The following is a 19,358-nucleotide window of genomic DNA, read 5'->3' on the forward strand; positions in this document are numbered from 1 at the left end:
ACTACCAATCCTACAGGAGGGTGACGAGTGAAACAGGATACTAAGGTAAAGCAATGAGCACGGTGCAGGGTGCTTCATTGGTGCTCCATGGACACCAGCTAGTATCACTATGGATACCTACTGTGCGCCAAACATGGTGCCAGGATTTGGCGGAGACAGGTGGAGGAGGGGGTGGGTGGGGATCCAGAGAAACTAGGTAAGGCCTCACAGAGGGGCTGGGATCAGAGCTGGCTCTGCACTAGGAGTTCCAGGGACAATGGAGAGAAGGCAGAGGGCACAGGTGCAGCGCTGCAGACTGTGCCTCCCCGTGCGAGGCCAGAACTGAGAGGCAGGGACAGGGCTGTGCTGTCACACCTCCCGCTGGTCTCCGCTGGAGGATTCAAGGAACCTGGGTTATGATATTAACATGAAAACAACAATAGCCGTAATAGCAACGGTGTTCAGTAGAGGCTCTCCTGCCAGCCTGCCAGGCACCCGTCCAGGTCGTTCCAGTACAATGACCAGAACCCCGGAGGCAGGTCCTACCCGTATCCTCAACTGAAGCACAGATGGGGCAAGTACCCTGCTGAAGGTCCTTGAGTTAGGAGCCACCCCAGGCCACTTGGCTCCTTCCCCACTCTTGTTACTTGCCAAATGAGATGCACATGGATAAAACATGTCCTGATCCTTCTTCAACCAGGAGTTGAAAGTACAGAGGTCTGCAAGGCTAGGCAGCTCTAACAGGTGAGTGGGTGGCCCGAGGTGGGCCTGCGCTGACCCAGGAGGCTCACACCCTGTGTAAGGGGTGGGGGGCTCCTGAGGCCGAGCTGCAGCAGATGGTTGCCGGTTGCCACGAGAGGGCCCGGCAGAGCCCTGCCTTGCCAAGGCAGTGTCCCCGCGGCCTCCCCGCTGCAGGCGGTTGTACCTTTCCTCCTGATCACCAGGGCCAGCTCCCGTGTGTGGGACTCCCGGCTGGCTTTGATGAACATCACCACTTGGTCGTGGGTGTGTTCCGAGATGTCCCGGCCATTGATGAGCACGATTTGATCCCCTTCATTCAGCTTAGGAATGCAGGTGTCCGCCTGCGTAGAGGTGGAGAAGAGGTTTCTTCGGTTACCATAACACGATCCTCAAAGGGGGAAAAGGCTGACACTCTCCGATCTCAGACACTTGAGACCATGATCAAGTTCTCCTTTTCTCCCTAGGGCATCACCGTCATTATTTTTACATGCACTGCTAGGCCGAAATGGTAGTTGGGTGTGGGCTTTTTTTTTTAAAGTGCCGCTCAGAATGTGAATTAGGAAATGTTTCAAAGGAAGGCTAAGAAAATTGCCAGAGCCATTTCTCTATGGTTGCCAACTTTCACTTATTACACAGCTGACGACCGTGTTTGCAATCCTTTACTTTCTGGATGTACAGTTACGGCGTGATCTGGCAGCTAACAGGGATAATGGAGGAACTGTGAGTAATCGGTCTCATACTGGAGAAAGCTTTTGTAAGCAGGACACTGAAGGCAGAAGCTATTGTGGGAGATGCGATGAACATAAAACTTTAAATCTGGCAGCCTTCTTAATTCATGGAGGTCGGAACCAGTAAAAAACAAACAAACAAACAAACAAAAAAAACCCCACGTGCTTAATGACTATGTAACAGTAATACCCCTGAACTGGTGCCTTCTTAGCTGGCACAGTGACTCATTAAAGCTCCAATGGTTTAAGAAAAGCAAGTGGTCCCTTGGGGACGCCTCAGCAGAGAGCTCAGGGGGCTGGAGCAGGGAGGGGGAGCCCGGAGCCCAGGTTCCGACACAGAGTGGATGAAACAGCAAACTTTGTGCCTTAAGAGGTGCTTCTCGTATATACCAATCACCTGGGGATCTTGGGAAAATCAGCAGGTCCTGGGTAGGACCCGAGAGTCATGCATCTCTAACAGGCTCCCAGGTGATTCTGACACTGCCGCTTTGGGGAAAACACTGAGCATCGAGGGTCCAGGCATAAGGATTCCACTCTCTCTCTCCATCTATCTACACGCTTGCATCAACACCTGTTCTTTGCAGCTGACACAGAAGCAGCAGACAGGGCACAGAAATAAACAGATATCTGTTGGACACTGGGGAAAGCAAGCATGAGAAAACACAGAACATGCTCACTTACAGGTGACTCTGGGTTTATCCTTGATACCACGAGAGGCATCTTCTGATCCACTCCTCCCTGCAAATATTTTAAATAAAAAAACACTTCAGTTCATAGCAAGACAGAAGTGTGGATCCCAATAAAGATGAGCTCCCCAGCATGTCAGAGGCCTCAAACTCTGCTTCCACCTGTTCTAATCTCAGGAGCTCACACCCTTTCAGAATCATGGGGCACAACGCTTCACCCTTCTGGGTCTACTGGGCTTACCAGGAGACTCTCTGCTCATGAGCCTCCCAGCACAATCCCCAGGCCCACTGAAAACGCAGCTCTCTGAGAGAAGGACGGCAGCCACACATCTTTCCCGTGCTGCTGGAAAAGGGATTTTCAGGGCAGGGAGAGGGAAGATCAAGAGAAGATGACACGCTGTGAGGGCTTCTGACTCCGAGAGCAAGTCCTCGGCAGGGCCCCCGGGGAGAGGGGAGACGGACATGATGGGTGCTGAGAGTGGGCAGCACAGACCTTGAGTGACATCTGTGCTGGGGCTCGACACCCCTTTCTTTGTGAAGGGCCAGGGGGTGCATATGTCAGGCTCAGCAGGTCATAAGGTCTCTGTGGCAACTGCTCAAGATCTACCTTGAAACAGGAAAGTGGGCATGGCAGTGTGCTAATACCCAGGAACACAGTGGCTGGATTTGGCCCTGGGGGCATTTTTGTGGAACCCTGCCCCAGATGCACCCAGGTGAGGGTGATGACCTTACAACTAGAAAAGCTGATCTCTTTTATCAGCTCCACCAATGCTGAGGAGGTCTTCTGTCTGCTTTATCTTAAGAATCCCCTCTAGGGGGTAGATCTGCTTGCCAATCGTGTGCCCTAACCTCTCTGAGACTCAGTGTTCATCTATAAAATGAGCACAACTATGCAGACCTCATAGCCTGTTACAGGGATTCAATAAGGGAGTGTAAATCAAGGGCCTCGCAGATGCCAGGCCCTCCACAGCTACACCACAGACTTCCGATTCTGAGGCCTGAGCCAATTCCGTACGTAGCTTTATGCATTTGATACATTTCTAATGAAAGTTAAAAATTTATCTGAAGATTGCTTCAAAGCATGAAACATCCCTATGGACACACACAACGTACCTTAAGATTAAATCCAAATTTTCCATCTTCATCTGGAGTGATACGGATCAAGAGTAAGTACGTATCATCCTGGAAAACATTGGCAAGCAGTCAAGTACACTATTTCTCTCTCCAGCTGTTGATGATAAAGTATTTTCTTTTAGCCAGCAACTACTGAACTGCCCAAGTGGCACCTTTGCACCAGGAAGCTCGGATGGCCAGCTGTCCCCTTCGGTGCTACCAGGCCTGCACACTCACCTTGTCCCAGTAGTACTGGCTGGAGTCCTGGGAGGAGCCCCCTGCGGTCGCCCTGTGGTAGTCCTCTAAGAACTGCTGGTCGACCCCATCTGGTGAGCAGGAGCCTGGAGCATTTGAAGATGGAGACACAGAACTGGATGACTTCTGGGTCAGGTAGCTTTGTGCTGGATTGTTCTCGGATATACTCCTTCGTCATGGGGAAGGAGGAGATATTTTAATAACTGGATTAATATTTTATCAGAGCACACATTACTGATGGTTGGGGCCTGGTGTCCCAGGGTTGTCCTGTATCCCTGGAAACTTAGGAGAGCCCAGCAGTCAACATCTAACATCCCCAGGGGCTGCTGGCTGCCTTTCCCTTCCTCGTTACCTGTGATTTTGAGGAAAGAGGGCAAGAGGGCAGGGAGGATGCAGCAGCCCCTGAAAACTCAGCTCCTTTCCCTGATGCTTCAGAGGGTGACAGGGAAAAGGTGTCTTACTACTGCTGGTTTAATTATTGAACCTGACTCTGCCAGACATAGTCAGATGTACATGTCTCCATATCTTCTGAAAGCTTTTTCCTCCCTCTCATTCTTGCTATCAGCTTATGCTCAGAAGGACTCTTGGTTACACAAAAGAGATGGGGTGGCTGTTGCACATTCAGGGCAATTTATATTATTCCTGGCTTGTCTTATTTGCCTGAGACATGCATTAATTGCCCACACGGAGATAATACGTGTTATTTTTTCTCGCCATCTAACGGAGGTCCTTCTATATTTCAGAACCACACTGTCTAATACAATAGCCATGAGCCATATGTGGCTATTTAAATTTAAATAAACTAAGACTAGAAAGTCAGTTCCTCAGTCATACTAGCTAGATCTCAAAGGCTCAAGAGCCGCCTGTGGATAGCAGCCCCTGTACTGGAAGGGGAGCTCACACACATTTCCATCAGCATAGAAAGCTCTACTGGATAGTTCTGTCGTAGAGGATCATAGACTATTAGAACTGAACAGAGCCCTGATGGATGTGTGTCCCTGAGTCTCTTTTCTTTCCAGTCTGCCAAGTCTGTTCCTAATAGTTCCATCTCCAACTTACCAGGGCTAAAGGAATTAACCATCTCAGCCATCACTGGGCGGGAAGTTCAACGTCTTTGCATCATCTCCTACCCACTAGACCCCTTCCAGAGCCACAGGCCAAACAGAAGCTGCCTTAAAAAAGCCCATAGCTAAAGAAACTGGAAAGACAACCTACAGATGGGAGAAAACAGTTGCAAATCATATATCTGGTAAGAGTTGAACATCCAGAATATATAAAGAAATCCTACAACTCAACAACAAAAGTACAAACCACCCAATTAAAAAATTGGCAAAGAACTGGAACTGACATTTCTCCAAAGAAGAAATACAAATAGGCCATAAGCACTTGAAAAGATGCTCAACATCATTAGTCATTAGGGAGATGTAAATCCAAACTACTTCACACCCACCAGGGTGGCTATTATTAAAAAAACTAAAAATAACAAATGTTGAGGAGGATGCAGAGAAATAGGTGATGGGAATAAAAACCGTGCAGCCGCTGTGGAAAACAGTTTGGAAGTTCCTTAAAAAGTTAAACAGTTACCATATGCCTGGGGCGGGGGGGCAATTCCATTCCTAGAAGTATACCTCAAGTAACTGAAAACAGATACTTGTATACCCATGTTTATAGCAGTATCATTCACAATAGTCAATAGGTGGAAATGATCCAAGTGTCCGTTGACAGACGAATGGATAAATAAAATGTGGTGTGTGTGTATATATATATATACACACACACACAATGGGATATTATTCCCAGAAAAAGAAATGAGATCCTGAAACATGCTACAACATGGGTGAATCTTGAAATCATGTTGAGCAAAATAAGTCACACACAAAAGGATGATATGACTCCACTTACATGAAATATCTAGAAATAGTAAATACATAGAGACAAGTAGATTAGAAGTTACGGGGCGGGGTGGGTGGAGAGGGAAGAATGGGGAGTAGTTGTTTAATTATACAGAGCTTCTGATTGGTTGATGAAAAAGTCTTGGTGACAGATGGAGGCGGTGATGGTAGCACAACATTCAGAATATAACTAATATTACTGAACTGGACACTTTATATGGTTAAAATGGGAAATTTTCAGATTTATATATATGTTTCCACAATTAAAAAAAAAAAAAAGCTTTCAGAATGTGAGGTTTCCCCCCACTGTCTGGAGACTCGGCCACGTTCCAACCTCAGGCGAGGGCAAATGAAGGGAGATGTGAGTGGAGAAGGACAATTCAGTGAAATACACGCACAGAAGAAAACTGTCCCCACCTTGTATGCAACCTTTATTTCAAGCTTTTATCCATGGATTTTAAAATTTAAATTAGTGCTTCTCCTCCCTAGCGAGTTCAAATGAGCCTATTTTAAATACAAAATCTGTATCAGTCATAGAGAAAGATTCACAGTTTCACTTTATATGAGCAAAGAAATACAGCAACAGACCAGTATAGAAACTTAACTCTATGCAAGAGAAAAGTATGGCTTCGTGGTTTTAAAGGTGCTGGCTGAGGAAAAGATCGTATAGATGAGAAGGCATTTCAGAGATTGTATTTCGGAACTGAAGTTATATACTAGTGGGATAGCCTCAGACTGAAGATGAATGAGACTTTAACTCACTCTGAGGGAAGTTAAAAAAAAGAAAATCCCCCCAAGTAGGGCAAGTTCACCATGGTTTAATGTTTGCAAGAGCAACACCTAGTGACAGAAAGGGGAACTGCTTTGCAGTTGCTTCCCAAGCTAGAGCCAACGGGTTTAGGAAATGCAATTTTCAGTGCTGGGGATGGAGCCAATTCTTTGATGTGAACAAGTTGCGAGAAGGGCATACATACTTCGCATGTTTGGAAAAATCTGCAGGCTGGCAGTGATGGAGAAGGGAGTATAAACAAACAAACAGAAAAGGTAAGAAATAGAACAAGACTCATTTCAGTAAAATTGTAGTATCTTTTCTATTCATTATGCTTATTTAATTAAAAAAACCCATGCACTGTTATCTTGAATTTGTGGACTTCATTATATGGAGTTTTAAAAAATATTTTTCTCTTCCAGTATAAAACTTAATGGTCTACCTAAAATGGACCACCATAGTAAAATATATATATATATATATAAAGTTGTTCTATGTTTGAACCTATTTTCTAAGCAAGAATGGAGAGGTTCCTTTTAGACAGTAACCTATTTACACAAGTGATGACTGGGAGGCTCAAAGGGGGGCTGTAGGAACTGCCTGCTTGGGGCGAGCAGTGTGGAAGGGGGCATCTGGATGCTGCGAGGGCGGCAGGGGATGGGAAGTGGCAGCCGGACACAGCATGAGGGTGGAGAGCAGTGAAAAAGCCATCCCCCCCAATTTTGTGGGGGTAACTGTGAAAGGAGCGAAGAAAGGGCAGGACAAAAAGGGAAGCTAGGAGGCGCTGTGGGCAGGGCGAGGCTGAGATGCGAGGGCAGGGGCAGGAGGTCTGCCCCGCGAGGAGGGAGGCGCCGGTCCGGAGGCAGGGACCAGCCACCCTTGGTCCCCTGGGGAGAAAGGGCAGAGACAGACGGACGGGAGCGACAAGCACACTGACAGGCAGACAAAGAAATAAGTATTCACCCTCAGAGAAGAGGTTTTGGAATTCTCAACGTGACAAGTTATCACGTTGTTATCAAGTTATCTCAACGTGACAAGTTATCACGTTGTTATCAAGTTATCTCAACGTGACAAGTTATCCAACAGAAGACAGGATAGAACTTGTTTCTCCAAAGAGAGACAATATTAGGGAAATTTTAAAAAGTGCAGGACTGTGCCCGCAGGAGACTCCAGCATGATGTTTTGTGTATCACTCTCTCTCCCCAAACCCAGGACAATGACAAAGAACTGCCCCTCACCCCCATCCCCCTGAGCCTGCCAGGCCCCACCATGTCCCCAGCCCTAGCTGGACACGGGGAGGAGGGCACCGCTAGAGCGGGTGATGGGCAGGGCGGCTCCTCAGTGCCACGTTCCTCCAGCGAGTCGATGAGCTTCCCAGGGCCGGCGAGAGAGCCGGCATCTCCCCATTCCTCTCCCACCGCACTTGGGCAGGGCTAGGACTGCGGTGAGCACGTACTCAGAATGCCGAGCCAAGGATGAAACAAACACACTAGCCAGGCACCTGGCGTCAGCTGAGTTTCTCTAGGAAAGCTCCAGATTTACTCAGCGACCCAGAAGCTCAGAGGAAAAGAGAAAGCGCGTTAAACTTCCAGAGAATTTCTCCGGATCTGCAAGACAAGAGCTTCTGAAAAAACACATGAATCATCCCGGGCTCTGGTCTAACTGCAGCGTCTCATTCAGCAGGTCCTGGGTGGGACCTGAGATTCTGCTTTTCCAACAAGCTCCCAGGGGGTGTGCGGCGAGGGGCTGAAAGGAAGTACACCAGTTTACCCAGAACGGAAGTTTCTTCTGAAATCCCCGGAGAAAATTTTCCTATGGATCCTTACCCAAGAGCCATCAAGGAACAAAAAGAAAACTGTGCCCAAGTATGGGTTGGTATGATAAGGAGACATTCTCCAAGTGATACTGTCTCATCTCAGTCTGTGGTGAATGCCGAGGACCCAAGACCAAAGTATAACTCAAGGAAGAGGTTGCTGAAGTCATAGGCTTCAGATACGCTGCTTTCTGAGCCCTGAGTTTCTTCACCAATGAAATAACAGATCATAAATCTGTCCTCTAGGCTGCTGCTGCTCTGGTACAAGACATCTCAATGGCAAGAAAGCAACTTGATGATTCATTCTTGAATTCTCCAATGAGAAAGTCTCATCCATGTGTGCTTTGTAGCGGCACCTACCACAGAGCCCTTTGCAGTGACCCAAACTTGTCAAAATAAATCTGAGCTCTTGGAGTGCAAATAGGTATTCAGTGATGTTAGACTATGAGAACCTGATAAAGAACTGCTAGAAGGAGCACCCCATTTTGAAAACTTGGGAGCTTGCTTTGTATTTTATTCTGAGGGCCCCCTACTACTTCACCCATCCATCCATCCGTCTGCCCACCCATCACCCACCCTCCCAGCCATAAATAGTGGTTGAACATCTACTACATGTTAGGCCCTGGAGAAGGAGAGGTAAATGAGGCACTATCCTTGCCCTCAAAGAGCTTACTGTCTAGTGAAGGAGAAGATATAAAAGTAATCAAATAATAATACTATGATCATGCTGTAGTGGAGAAGCTCAGATGTCTGGGATACTTGCAGAGTCCAGGAGAGGCTTCACTGAGGAGGTGGCATTTGAGCTTGATTTGAAAGATGAATTAACAGGAGCCTGATTAGGCAGTCAAGGAGGAGGGAGAAGGAATTAGTGTTGGGCAAAACAACACTAATAATTATTAAAAAATAAAACAAAACAAAACAGCAGCAACATATGCAGAGGTATGAGACTGAAAAAGCACAGAAAAGGTTTTGTTTAAGCAAGGGGGTCAGTTACATGCTTGGGTGATCTCCAATTCAGAAAGATAAACTGGTTATCCTTGTGAAGCATGGTTTGGAAGGAAAAAAGGCCAAGAACAGGAGGGCAGTCGGGATGCTACTGAAATGGTCCAAGCAAGAGATGATGGTGGTTAACCAGGACAGCGTGGTGGGGATGGTGGAAAGGTCAAAAACAAGAGATGCTTAGGAGACAGAATGAACAAGGTGATGAATGAGCTAAGGAAAGTGAAAGAAAAAGGGGAGTCACAGGGGTCTGAAGTTTCCAACAGGTGTAAATTGGGAGGGATTGAAAAGATGGATGTGTGGGGAGCCTGGCTGGGTTGAAGGTATCTGTGAAATATCCCTGTGCAAGTGGGCCAGCACCAAGTGGAAAGAGAGGCAAGTTTCAGGGAAATGGAACGCAAAAACTCCTAATGAAATCCCGCCCTTGGCTGCTGTCTTCTGAGGGAGCTGCCCAGATGTGGTACAGATCCTCTCACCACAACCAGCAGTGGGTGCCCTCCTTGAATAAAGACTGGTGTGTACCCAGAGAACAGTGACATAGAGGGTGAAAGGTAGAGAACGGTTGGAGAAACTGGAATCATTTCATTGAAAGAACAGCTGATGGGCGATCATGCAGAATTAGAAATGTGGTGTTTGTACTGTTCCAGAAGGCCAAAGCAGGGGCCGATGGACAGCCATGAGGCTGGGTCAGTGTCAAGGAGATTTTCAGCAGAGTTTGGGAAGGATATTGGACATCTGGGCCACCAACAACGGAGCAGGCTGCCATACTACAAGTGAGCCTCCTGCCACTGGAGGGGGTCTCAGGTCCTAGAGGACCAGAGGAGAGGGCCAAGGGAATTCCCACGTGGCCGATGCAGCTAAAGGAGGGAGGGGTATCCCCAAGGCCCCTTCCAAGGTACAGAAGCTTTGACATAAAACATGACAGCTGTTGGGAGAAAACAGGTGCAAGTTATATATCTGATGAGGGTTTACTATCCAGAATATATTGAAAAACTCCTACAACTTGGCAACAAAAGACAAACAGCCCAATTTTAAAACGTGTAAAGGACTTAGACATTTTTCCAAAGAGGCTATACTAATGGCCAATGACACATGAAAAGATGCTTAACATTGTTACCCATTAGGAGATGAAATCAAAACCATGAGATACCACTTTTATACCCACAAGGATGGCTGTTGTTTAAAAGAATGGGAAAAAAGGTATCGGCGAAGATACAGAGAAACTGAAACCCTTGTATATAGTGGCAGGAATGTAAAATGGTTTAGCCGCTGTGAACAACAGTTTGGTGGTTCCTCAAAACAGAGAATTACCACATGGCCTAGCAATTCTACTTCTAGGTACAAACCCAAAGAAACTGAAAACAGGGACTCATGTGTAGAGTTGTATGTCCATGCTCACAGCAGCATTATTCACAATGGCCAAAAGGTGGAAGCAGAAAGCTGTCAATAGATGAATGGAGAAACAAGATGTGGTATATCCGTACAATGGAAGATTACTTGGCTGTAAGAAGGAAAGAAGATCTGAGACATGCTGCAACGTGGATGAACCTTGAAAACATGATGCTGAGTGGAATCAGCCAGGCACATGAGGGCAAATATTATATGATTTCACTTACAACAGATCTATAGACAGAGTAGATTCAAGGTTACGAGGGGGTTGAGGAATGGGGAAAAGGAAGGGAGCTGTTGTTTGGGGGGTACAAAAGTGTTTGTAAATTTTAAACTAAAAAAAAAAAAAGTAACAGCTGTTCCGAATCCCGTGAAATGAGGCAGATTCAAAGTGAAAAGGCAAACAAATCAAAGGCCAAGGAGGCGTGATGACAGCAAGCCCCACTTCCTGGGAGGTACATCTCATTCTGGTGACCTGTGAAGACAACTGTGATCAAATAACACCAACAAAACACCTCTCCCCAATACAACCCTACTCTGCCCTAAAATGTGTTTTCTCTCGTCTCTGCTCTGCGAGTCAGCTTTTCTTTAGGGAACACCTCCCTTTTCTTTCCTGGGTGGGGTTGGCAGGGCTGTCTTGCAGTGAAGGCAACTGATTTCTCTGCAGAATCCGGTCTCTGCTCTGAAGGAAGGAAAAGAGTTCGTGAAGGCTGAGAAAACCTTGGGAGCGACAAAAGAGCACAGCCTCCTTTTGGCACAAAGCAAACTGCCAAGGATTCATAACTATAATCATAAACTTTGCCATGCTGCTATAAATATGAAGGAAACAGGCGAGTGACTCATCTGCTACAATAATATTCTGAAAGCAGGCACTGAGCCACTTTGGGTGTACAGCCAACGGCTAACCGCTCTTTCTTCTTCTTTTTAAAATGGATACAGAACCCTCCTTGCTGTCTCTGATGTTATTCATCTGATTTCTCTGACAAAATACTTCTTTTTGCTTCTTAACACAAATCTGCTACATTAAATGTCAAATGTTTCTTAAACATTTTGCAAATACTTACTGAAGCATGTAACACTTTTTTTTAAATCCCCCATCAAGTATAGACTAACTGTTACTTCTTGCCTTGGCCAGCTTCTGTGCTGGCAGAATGGGGTCCCCTATGGAACCAGGGGGTTCCCATTTTCCAACAGTACCCCATAAGTGCATGCTCCTCCTAACTTCAGGTTGTGAGATGTCTACGGCAGTGCATCTGATAAAACCATGGCAGGAAAGCTGCCTTTGAATCACCTTTATTTGCTACTTTAAACCTTTAGCTGCAAAACAAGAAGGGTCCCGGAGTGACACACTTTATCGGATCTCACAGAGAAGTTTCAGAGAGAGTCAAAGGGCATTGCAGGAGGGTAAGCAAGGTCAGAAATTATTCAAATCAAACAGGGGCTGAGGAAAGGAATTTTGAATTTTATTTAATTTTAATTACTTTAGATTTAAATAGCCAGGTGTGCCTAGAAAGAAGCTCCTATTTTAGAGCGTGAAGGTCTAGAGGTTGCACACTTCCATGATGTGACTGCAAACCACAGCAGAAAGGTCTAGGGTAGGGGACATAATTGGGCTTCTCAGAACTCTGGGTCAGTTGGGTCCCTAATCCTTCTCTCCTTTCTCCAAAGCAAGAGAGACCCAAAGTGCAACCACAAACGCTGCTATGGAGCTATTTGCAAAGTTGGCCTGGAGACTCCCTGAAGGCCAAGACTGTCTAATTCACTGTGTGTTCTCCTCAGTGACCAGCAAAAGGTCTCTGGGGGTGCTGCTGGCCTCAGGAATGAACGCAGCCCTTGAAAACGTCCGTGCACCACTGGAAAGAGTTCATTTCTCCTCCACCTGGCACTGAACACATGATGAGGCATCAGAGGACACTGGGTGCTAAGGTCACTGAGCAGCCACCCATCCACCACCCCTTGCCCCTGGGAGGGGGTAAGCAGCAAGATTAGGGGTGGTAAATGCTCACACAGCAAGCAAGCAGAGGGTTTCCCCTTTGGGGTTGAATTGTGTTCTCCCAAAAGACACATTCAAGTGCTAACCTCTGGAACCCGTGAATGAAACCTGAAATGGGAACAGCCTTGCAGACATGATTAGTTAAGATGAGGTCACACCGCAGTCAGGTGGGCCTGACCCAGTATTTCTGGTGTCCTTCTACGAAGAGGGAAATTTGGACACCCACAGGCAGGCACACAGACAGAAAGAACGCTGTGTGAAGACAGAGGGAGAAACGAGTTTGCTGCCACCCAAGGGAGGCCAAGGATTACCGGCAACCAGCAGAAGCTGGAAGAGGCAAGGAAGGTTTGTCCCCTAGAGCCTTCAGGGGAGCATGGCCCCCCTCACCTTGAATGCCAACTCCCAGCCCCTCCCAGACTGGAGAACACATTCCTGTGGTTTTAAGCCACCGGCTTGTGGTACTTTGTTAGGGCAGCCCTAGAAAACAAAGACAATCCCAAATCCTCTTACACTTGATTTCTGTTTGGGAAATGCCCTTTACACCTGTAGACATTGTAGGAGTTCTCTACACTTTAAATGGGTGGTAGGAGAAAGGTTTTCCTCTAGAGAAGTGCTGTCCAGCAGAACTTTCTGCAATGAGGGAAATGCTTCAGTTTTGAGCTGTCCAATAGGGCAGCCACAGGCACATGTGGCCACTGGGCATCTGAAATGAAGCCAGAGAGACTGGAGGAACTGAATTTTTTTTCTCAGTTGGAACATCCACACACAGCTACTGGCTATCATATAGTGACTAGTGGGTGAAGGCCTAGATGCTCTCCAATTCCAGAGTGTAACTGCAAACCCTGGGAGGAAAGGCTGATACAGGGAGGTGTGGCTCTCCCTGCTCCTCAGCTCCCTTTTTGCCTTTTGCCAAAGGGACAGAACCCCACTGCAGACTGAGACCAGCTCTAGTCCCTGCCTCGTATTTCTAGACTGGCTTGTGGTGTGCAAAGCCTCAGTGTCACCAGAGGGAATTCCCATTCCTCTACTCTCACCTCAACTGGGCAGCAGCCTGCAAGCAGGAGCAGGAGATAGCACTCATTTCAACGAAACTCATTTCATCTAAGCTGAAGAGGTCTTGAGGAAATAATGAGCAGCGGGGTTATTTAACCAGAGGTGCTAAGAACACAACAAGGTGGAGACCACGTTTGCTGTGGTCAGGGATAAAGGAGAGGTGGCCACCCCCCCAGAAGTAGGAAGTGAGCTTTGCAATTCACCTGTGGGTGCCCGGGGCAATCGGGATGCATTTGATGCTTTAAGCCTAATAGCTGGAGTGGTAAAAATTTACAGATTAACTCAAGGCCTTCTTGCTAATCTTTGCTATTAGGGGAGGTATTATGTTTCTATATTTTGGGGTGAGAATGGACTTAGAATATGTATCAATGCCTATGACTGACTTCCTAACAGTTTTATCCTTTTCTGTAATATTTTGTCTTAAAATAAGATATTATTATTTATGAGCTGTGTCTTATATACATCCAAAAATGATTTAAGATGGCTTACCTAACAAGTAAGACTCATATAATAAGGGCAAGGAAGGAAGGACTGAATCAGAAACTTAGGTTAAGGGAACTAATACAATTGAGTATGATACAAAACTCTGAGCTCTCTGGTAATCAAGATAAAGAAGGGAACTAATATATATATCTTATTGAATAATAAAAGCACTCAAGTCAGTTTGTTGGAGAGGCTTTTCTCCTCCAGATCTTGAGATATGAGGGGAATTTGCCATGTTAAAGTACAATAAGGACCTTAAAGAATATAGTGTAAACTATCTTTGCTAAAAATTAAACAAAAGAAATCAGAGATGTTCTACACAAGTTTTTTTCCTTTTTATACTAACCATCAATTAAAAGCAAAAGCAAAATGAAAAACCTAAGGGCATGCTATGCTTCCCAGAAGGCTTTGCCTGGAGAGCGATCAGTAAGCATATTTCCAGTGATCTGAAACCATGCAGCAGCAAAGCTTTAAATCTAGAGAAATAATATAGCTAGCATGGCCCTAGAGCCTCTCAAATATGGAATGATTTAAAGGGGCTTAGCTCATGAGCTGCAGTGGAGGCAATTCAAGACAGCTAACAGGTACTTGTAGAGAACAAGGTCTTTGTTGTAGATAAAAAGAGGCCCGAGCTGTCGACACTAGCCACACAGGCAGGCTGCGGGCGGGGGGACAGTGACAAGTCTGACTTCTGTCTGTATCCAGGCAGATAGCTAACCTGGGTGCTGGCTGCAGGATCCCTTCACTCCTCTCAAAAGACCTGGGGCTCTGCAAATTCAACAGCCCAAACACGCACGCAGATGCCAAGAAAGAAAATAACACGAGTTCCTTACTCTCCATGTGGGCTTTGGTTCTGAGACATCTCGGAATCGCTGTCTTTTGGGGACAGGGAGCCCTTGTACGTATAGAACACGTCCTCGGTTTCTGTGATGTACGTCATTTCGTTGGCCAGGTTGTCTGCAGAAGAGTGCCGTGGCTTTCGGATTTCGTGCCGGAGCCGAGGACTGCGCCTGGGTCGGGGAAAGGTGGAGTGTAAATGGTCGAAAGCGAATTCCCCTTAAACATTTTAAAAGATATCAGTGATCTCTGGGCCCTGACCTTTCCAAGGATGTCTTGGATGTTGCAGTTAGAAATCAAGAGCCAGCCAGTTAACCCATTAGTGCACCAGTAGGAATCCCTAAGGGGCCACAGATGCCCAGCACTCTTGGCCAAGTGGTTGAGGCCCCCAGAACAGCCGCCTCAGCTCTAGAGACTGGCTACACCCTTTGGGGAATCAGTGAGTGTTGATTTAGGGTGAGGTACTCTTTCAGCAGGATTCAAGTTCTTAAGACATAAATGACGCCAAATGGACTGCTGATCAGACAGTTTTTCTGATTTATTCAAACAGTGTAAATAAAGGATCTGGGTGCCAAAGTTCATTTCTTGCCAAAACCCACACTTTATTTCAACTACATCCCTTCACGTGCATCTCACCTGCCCCAAGAGGAAATGCTGGCTCTTTCACGTGACCCCACAAACAGGTGTTGGGTGGGCCCAGGTGCCCGGTCCACTTCCACCAATGGCAGCAGTAGCCATGTGACCCTGGGCAGGCCACACCGCCTCCCTAGGCGTCAGCTAGAACCCACCTAATCCTGAGCACTGATAAGATGAGGGGATATTCTCAGGGCACGTGGCAAGGCACCTGGGTGTTAGCTCCTCGGGGGGGTGAGCTGAGGTTGCCGAGATTTCTAAATTCTATTTTCCCTCGCAGGTTTCCTGTCTTCCCTTTCTTTGTTAGCCATTCTCCTGGGGACTGCAAGGCCCCTGTTATTTGCAACCCTTAGGATGATCAAAAATGCTGGGTCTACTGTTCTGTACCCACCTGTTGAAGTGTACTTTGAAAATCATTGCTTTTTCTTTCTTTTCTTTGCATATGTTATATTTAACAATTAAAAAACGTTAAGAAAAAAAATGCTGGGTCTAAAGTGGAAGCAGAAAGGCTCTCATGACAACCTCGGGACGGGATCTTTAAATAGCAGTAGGAGCTGCAGGCCAGAGGATGACCACATCTAACCTGCTGCTTTCCCCGCCGCTGTCCTGGGCCTGTGCTCTGACGTCGCTGCATAAGCAACTTGCAGACAAATCCAGCTGTTACTTTACAGCATACATTCATCACTTTAGGATGAGATGTCTAGATCTCGGAAACCAAGAGACAAATCTATTTGGTCATCTCATTTTTAACACTAAATACCGGCATCATCCCTGCCGTGAGCATTTGGTTTCCAGGGGAGGGTCCTTACCCAGTCACAGTGGGTCTTTGCTCAGGAATCTACAGGCTCAGCCCCGTCTTTAGTGTAGTGAACGGAAAGCCATACTCTTGCTCCAGCGTGGAGCTGGGGGCAATGCGTCCCTGCTTGATTTCTCTTCCTGCTGACATCTGGACTTTCTGGAAGCCTTTGTGAAAATGGCCTGATGTCTTTGGGGAACATTATAACTGTATGTGTAAATTATAAATGTATAAATGGGGAACAGTATAATAAAATAATGATCATCATAATTCCATCTGACCTTTTTTTTTGTAAGTTCACAAAGCACCTTATTACTTCATTTGACATGGTTTTTATACCCCTTTTACAGATGGGAAAACCAAGACCAGAGAGACTTGTTAGTTAACAGATGAGCCAAAATCTGTATCTGAGACTTTCAGTGACAGTGCCCTTCCCACTTTGTCCAGCTGCCACTTCCTTCCTTTTGGCTGGGTCCCTCTTCTTAAAAGGTGGCAGGCTCCTTCCCCAACTGAGTGCATTCACTTCAGCTGCTGAGGGTCACACATCCTTAAGTCAATTATGTCCTGTGCCCTTATTAGCTTTTTCCAAAGTTTATTTTGTTTGATGTTGATAGGAAACATGAAGTATAGTGAAATGAACTTCATCACAGGATTTCTCAGAACCTTTGATATGCTAATGTGCACTGCAATTCCAAGAAGGGCATGTACATATGCTATAGCTCCCAGATTTATTTAGACTGGATAACTTCTTTTTTTAAACAAAAAGAACACCACAGCATTATACCCTATGGAAAATGTGTAGCTAGACTTGCACACTTCATGAAAACAGTTACTTTCACAGTGGTCCAAGATGCACATATAAACTCAGATTATAGAAGGTCTGTATTTAGGAATTCATTAAATTGAGGTTTTATTTTTAAAGGAGATAAAGATTTATTGGTGGGTAGTACAAAAAGAGGAGGACATACCAGTTGGGAGTAATAGGAGGGGACCGAGAAGGTAGACTCTTGGTTTCTAAATGTTCCACTGACAAAGATCTGCGCATGGCTGGGTTCCAGACCATTCCGCCAATCACCTTCCTGCAATACTGGTTATTTATAGACCTGAAAAGCCAGAGGCCAACATGTTCATCAAGACAGAAATCACAGCACATATGAAACAGAGTCTACATGGGCTTCTTCATCAATAGCTTTGATGACACCAACCAAGGTTAAAAGAAGTAGATGGATACTGGCCAAAAGCAATCCCTTTCCATTCTGGCTTTTCCTTGTATAATTTCTTCTCATGAAAATGCTTTCTTGTCCTTATGACTGCAAGCTAACAAAGCTGCTTCAAGAGCATAACCAAACCTTACCAGATTAGAAGGACTTTGAGAATAATATAGAAATACATCAAGTAACTTCAACGAATTCTTATTTTACTCACACTGCTTGCATAAAAAACATTAACCAGCCTTCCAGCTGCTCTATGCCATTGCAGCTGGCAGAAGCTGTCACTGTGACTCAATGGAAACTCTTAGGGAGAACACCTGAGAATATGCTTTGGAAAGAGAGGTTCAGGCCACATTCTTTGAATGTGCTACTCTGGTGGTGATATTTTCAATGTTATTTATATCTAGAGAATTTAGCTGTCAGCTACCTAGAATCCTTGGTGAATGAATTATGAGAGAATGGAGTTTGAAGTCAATTCGGGGTAACTCTTTCAATTCTGGAATTTGTAAACTAAAAATTATGCTTTAATGTCTTATTAAAACATTCCACACCTTTCCTTGAGATCTAAAACAACCAGCCAACCAAACCAAAACAGAATAAGAAATTAAACAAACAAAACCCCAAACACACAAAACATTCCCAAAATATCAATGTGCTAGTTTACAAAATGTACTAGCTTACAAAAAGAAATAACTGTTATCACCCTGATCCCAAAGCTCCTGGGAGCACAGCTAGGAGAATCTCTGCTTTAGATCAGAGACCAAATTATTACTGATTGAAAGCACAGGATCAGAACAAGGGGGGCAAGTCAGCAGATTCAAAGGTTTGATGCAGTAATTTCCCAAAGTATGCATCACAGGCGATTAATGGATACTTCATGAAAAAGTGCTCCATTATCCTATAAGATTGAAAAATACTCAATAGACGTCTTTTGTGCGGAGCCTCTCAGAGGGTCTAATATACAAACATGCATATGTATCTCCAGCAGTTGGGGCATGTAACCACTTTAAGCCTCAGTTTCTTCATCTGTAAAATGGAGATAAACGAGGGGGGAAATTTGTTGGTACGCTGAAGCCGGCTGGTAAAGAGCCATCGCCTTGTGCCTCAAACCATCCTCTACATCTCAAGTGACCCGCTGCGGTAGATTAAAGACAGCTGCAAATCCTTTGACTCTTGAATCCCGGCTCTCTGATTGCTTTGACCTACAGAGCTGCTGTGCCAATTCCAGGATTAGCTTTTAAGAGGCCCAGCTGCTTCTGCCTTAGTCTCTTGGAGCTCTGGGCCTCTATGTAAGAAATCTGACTACCCCACTGGAGAGTCCGCATGGAGGGACCCCGAGAATACATGGAGAGAGGGTGAGGGGCCCCGGTGAGGGCAACCTTCTCACGGTCCCATCAAGGCACCAGGTATATAAGAGAATCTGAGCTGGACCCTCCAACCCAGCCCAGCCCCCTGCTGAACACCAGCAAGAAAGTCTGGCCAATGCCAATGAAGCAGAACCACCGGGCCAAGTTCATCCTAAGTTCCTGACTCACACAATCTCAAGGTATAAAAGAATGGTTGTGGTTTGAAGCCTCTAAAATTTGGGGAGTTGATCATGCTGCAGAAGATAACCCAGAACAGCCCCTCCTGCCCTGGCTGCACTTTGCAGATGAGGAAAATGGAGACGTCAATTAAAACACAAGGGACATAAGTGCGATTTGAACCCAGGCTGCTCAGCAACAGAGTCCATGCTTTTACTCGCCTCACTATGCCACTTCTCGTGTGGCCTGAGGGGTTAGGTCCAACCCAAGGAAATGCTACATTCTAATAAGTTATTTTCATGACATGTTCTATTAGCGAGCTTTAGAATGTGTAAAATGCTTGGCAGTATTCAAGAGCTAAAAACCTCAAAATATATTTGTTCTTGGTGCATCAGAAGCTGAGAGAGCACTCAGTGCTAGAAATATCACTGATAATAAATTTACTACATATTGAAACTGTGTTAC

The 19,358-nt window shown here is 45.8% G+C and overlaps 1 protein-coding gene across 10 annotated transcripts in view; it reads right to left on the reverse strand.

Moving 5' to 3' along the window:
- PTPN3 (protein tyrosine phosphatase non-receptor type 3) overlaps nt 1-19,358 on the reverse strand; it is a 183,320-nt gene that overhangs the window by 26,638 nt on the left and 137,324 nt on the right. For 9 of the 10 annotated variants that reach the window (XM_077141515.1, XM_077141486.1, XM_077141505.1 and 6 more), the window contains 6 exons: nt 17,128-17,262; nt 14,727-14,903; nt 3,485-3,671; nt 3,248-3,316; nt 2,130-2,186; nt 905-1,061 (listed from right to left, as the gene is read on the reverse strand). In XM_077141515.1, the coding sequence (XP_076997630.1) occupies nt 905-1,061; nt 2,130-2,186; nt 3,248-3,316; nt 3,485-3,671; nt 14,727-14,903; nt 17,128-17,262 (782 nt within the window). The remainder of the gene's footprint in view (nt 1-904; nt 1,062-2,129; nt 2,187-3,247; nt 3,317-3,484; nt 3,672-14,726; nt 14,904-17,127; nt 17,263-19,358) is intronic. The other variant, XM_077141493.1, reaches the window with a different exon arrangement.

Source organism: Tamandua tetradactyla, chromosome 2 (assembly GCF_023851605.1).
Source record: "Tamandua tetradactyla isolate mTamTet1 chromosome 2, mTamTet1.pri, whole genome shotgun sequence".
Lineage (NCBI taxonomy): Eukaryota > Metazoa > Chordata > Mammalia > Pilosa > Myrmecophagidae > Tamandua > Tamandua tetradactyla.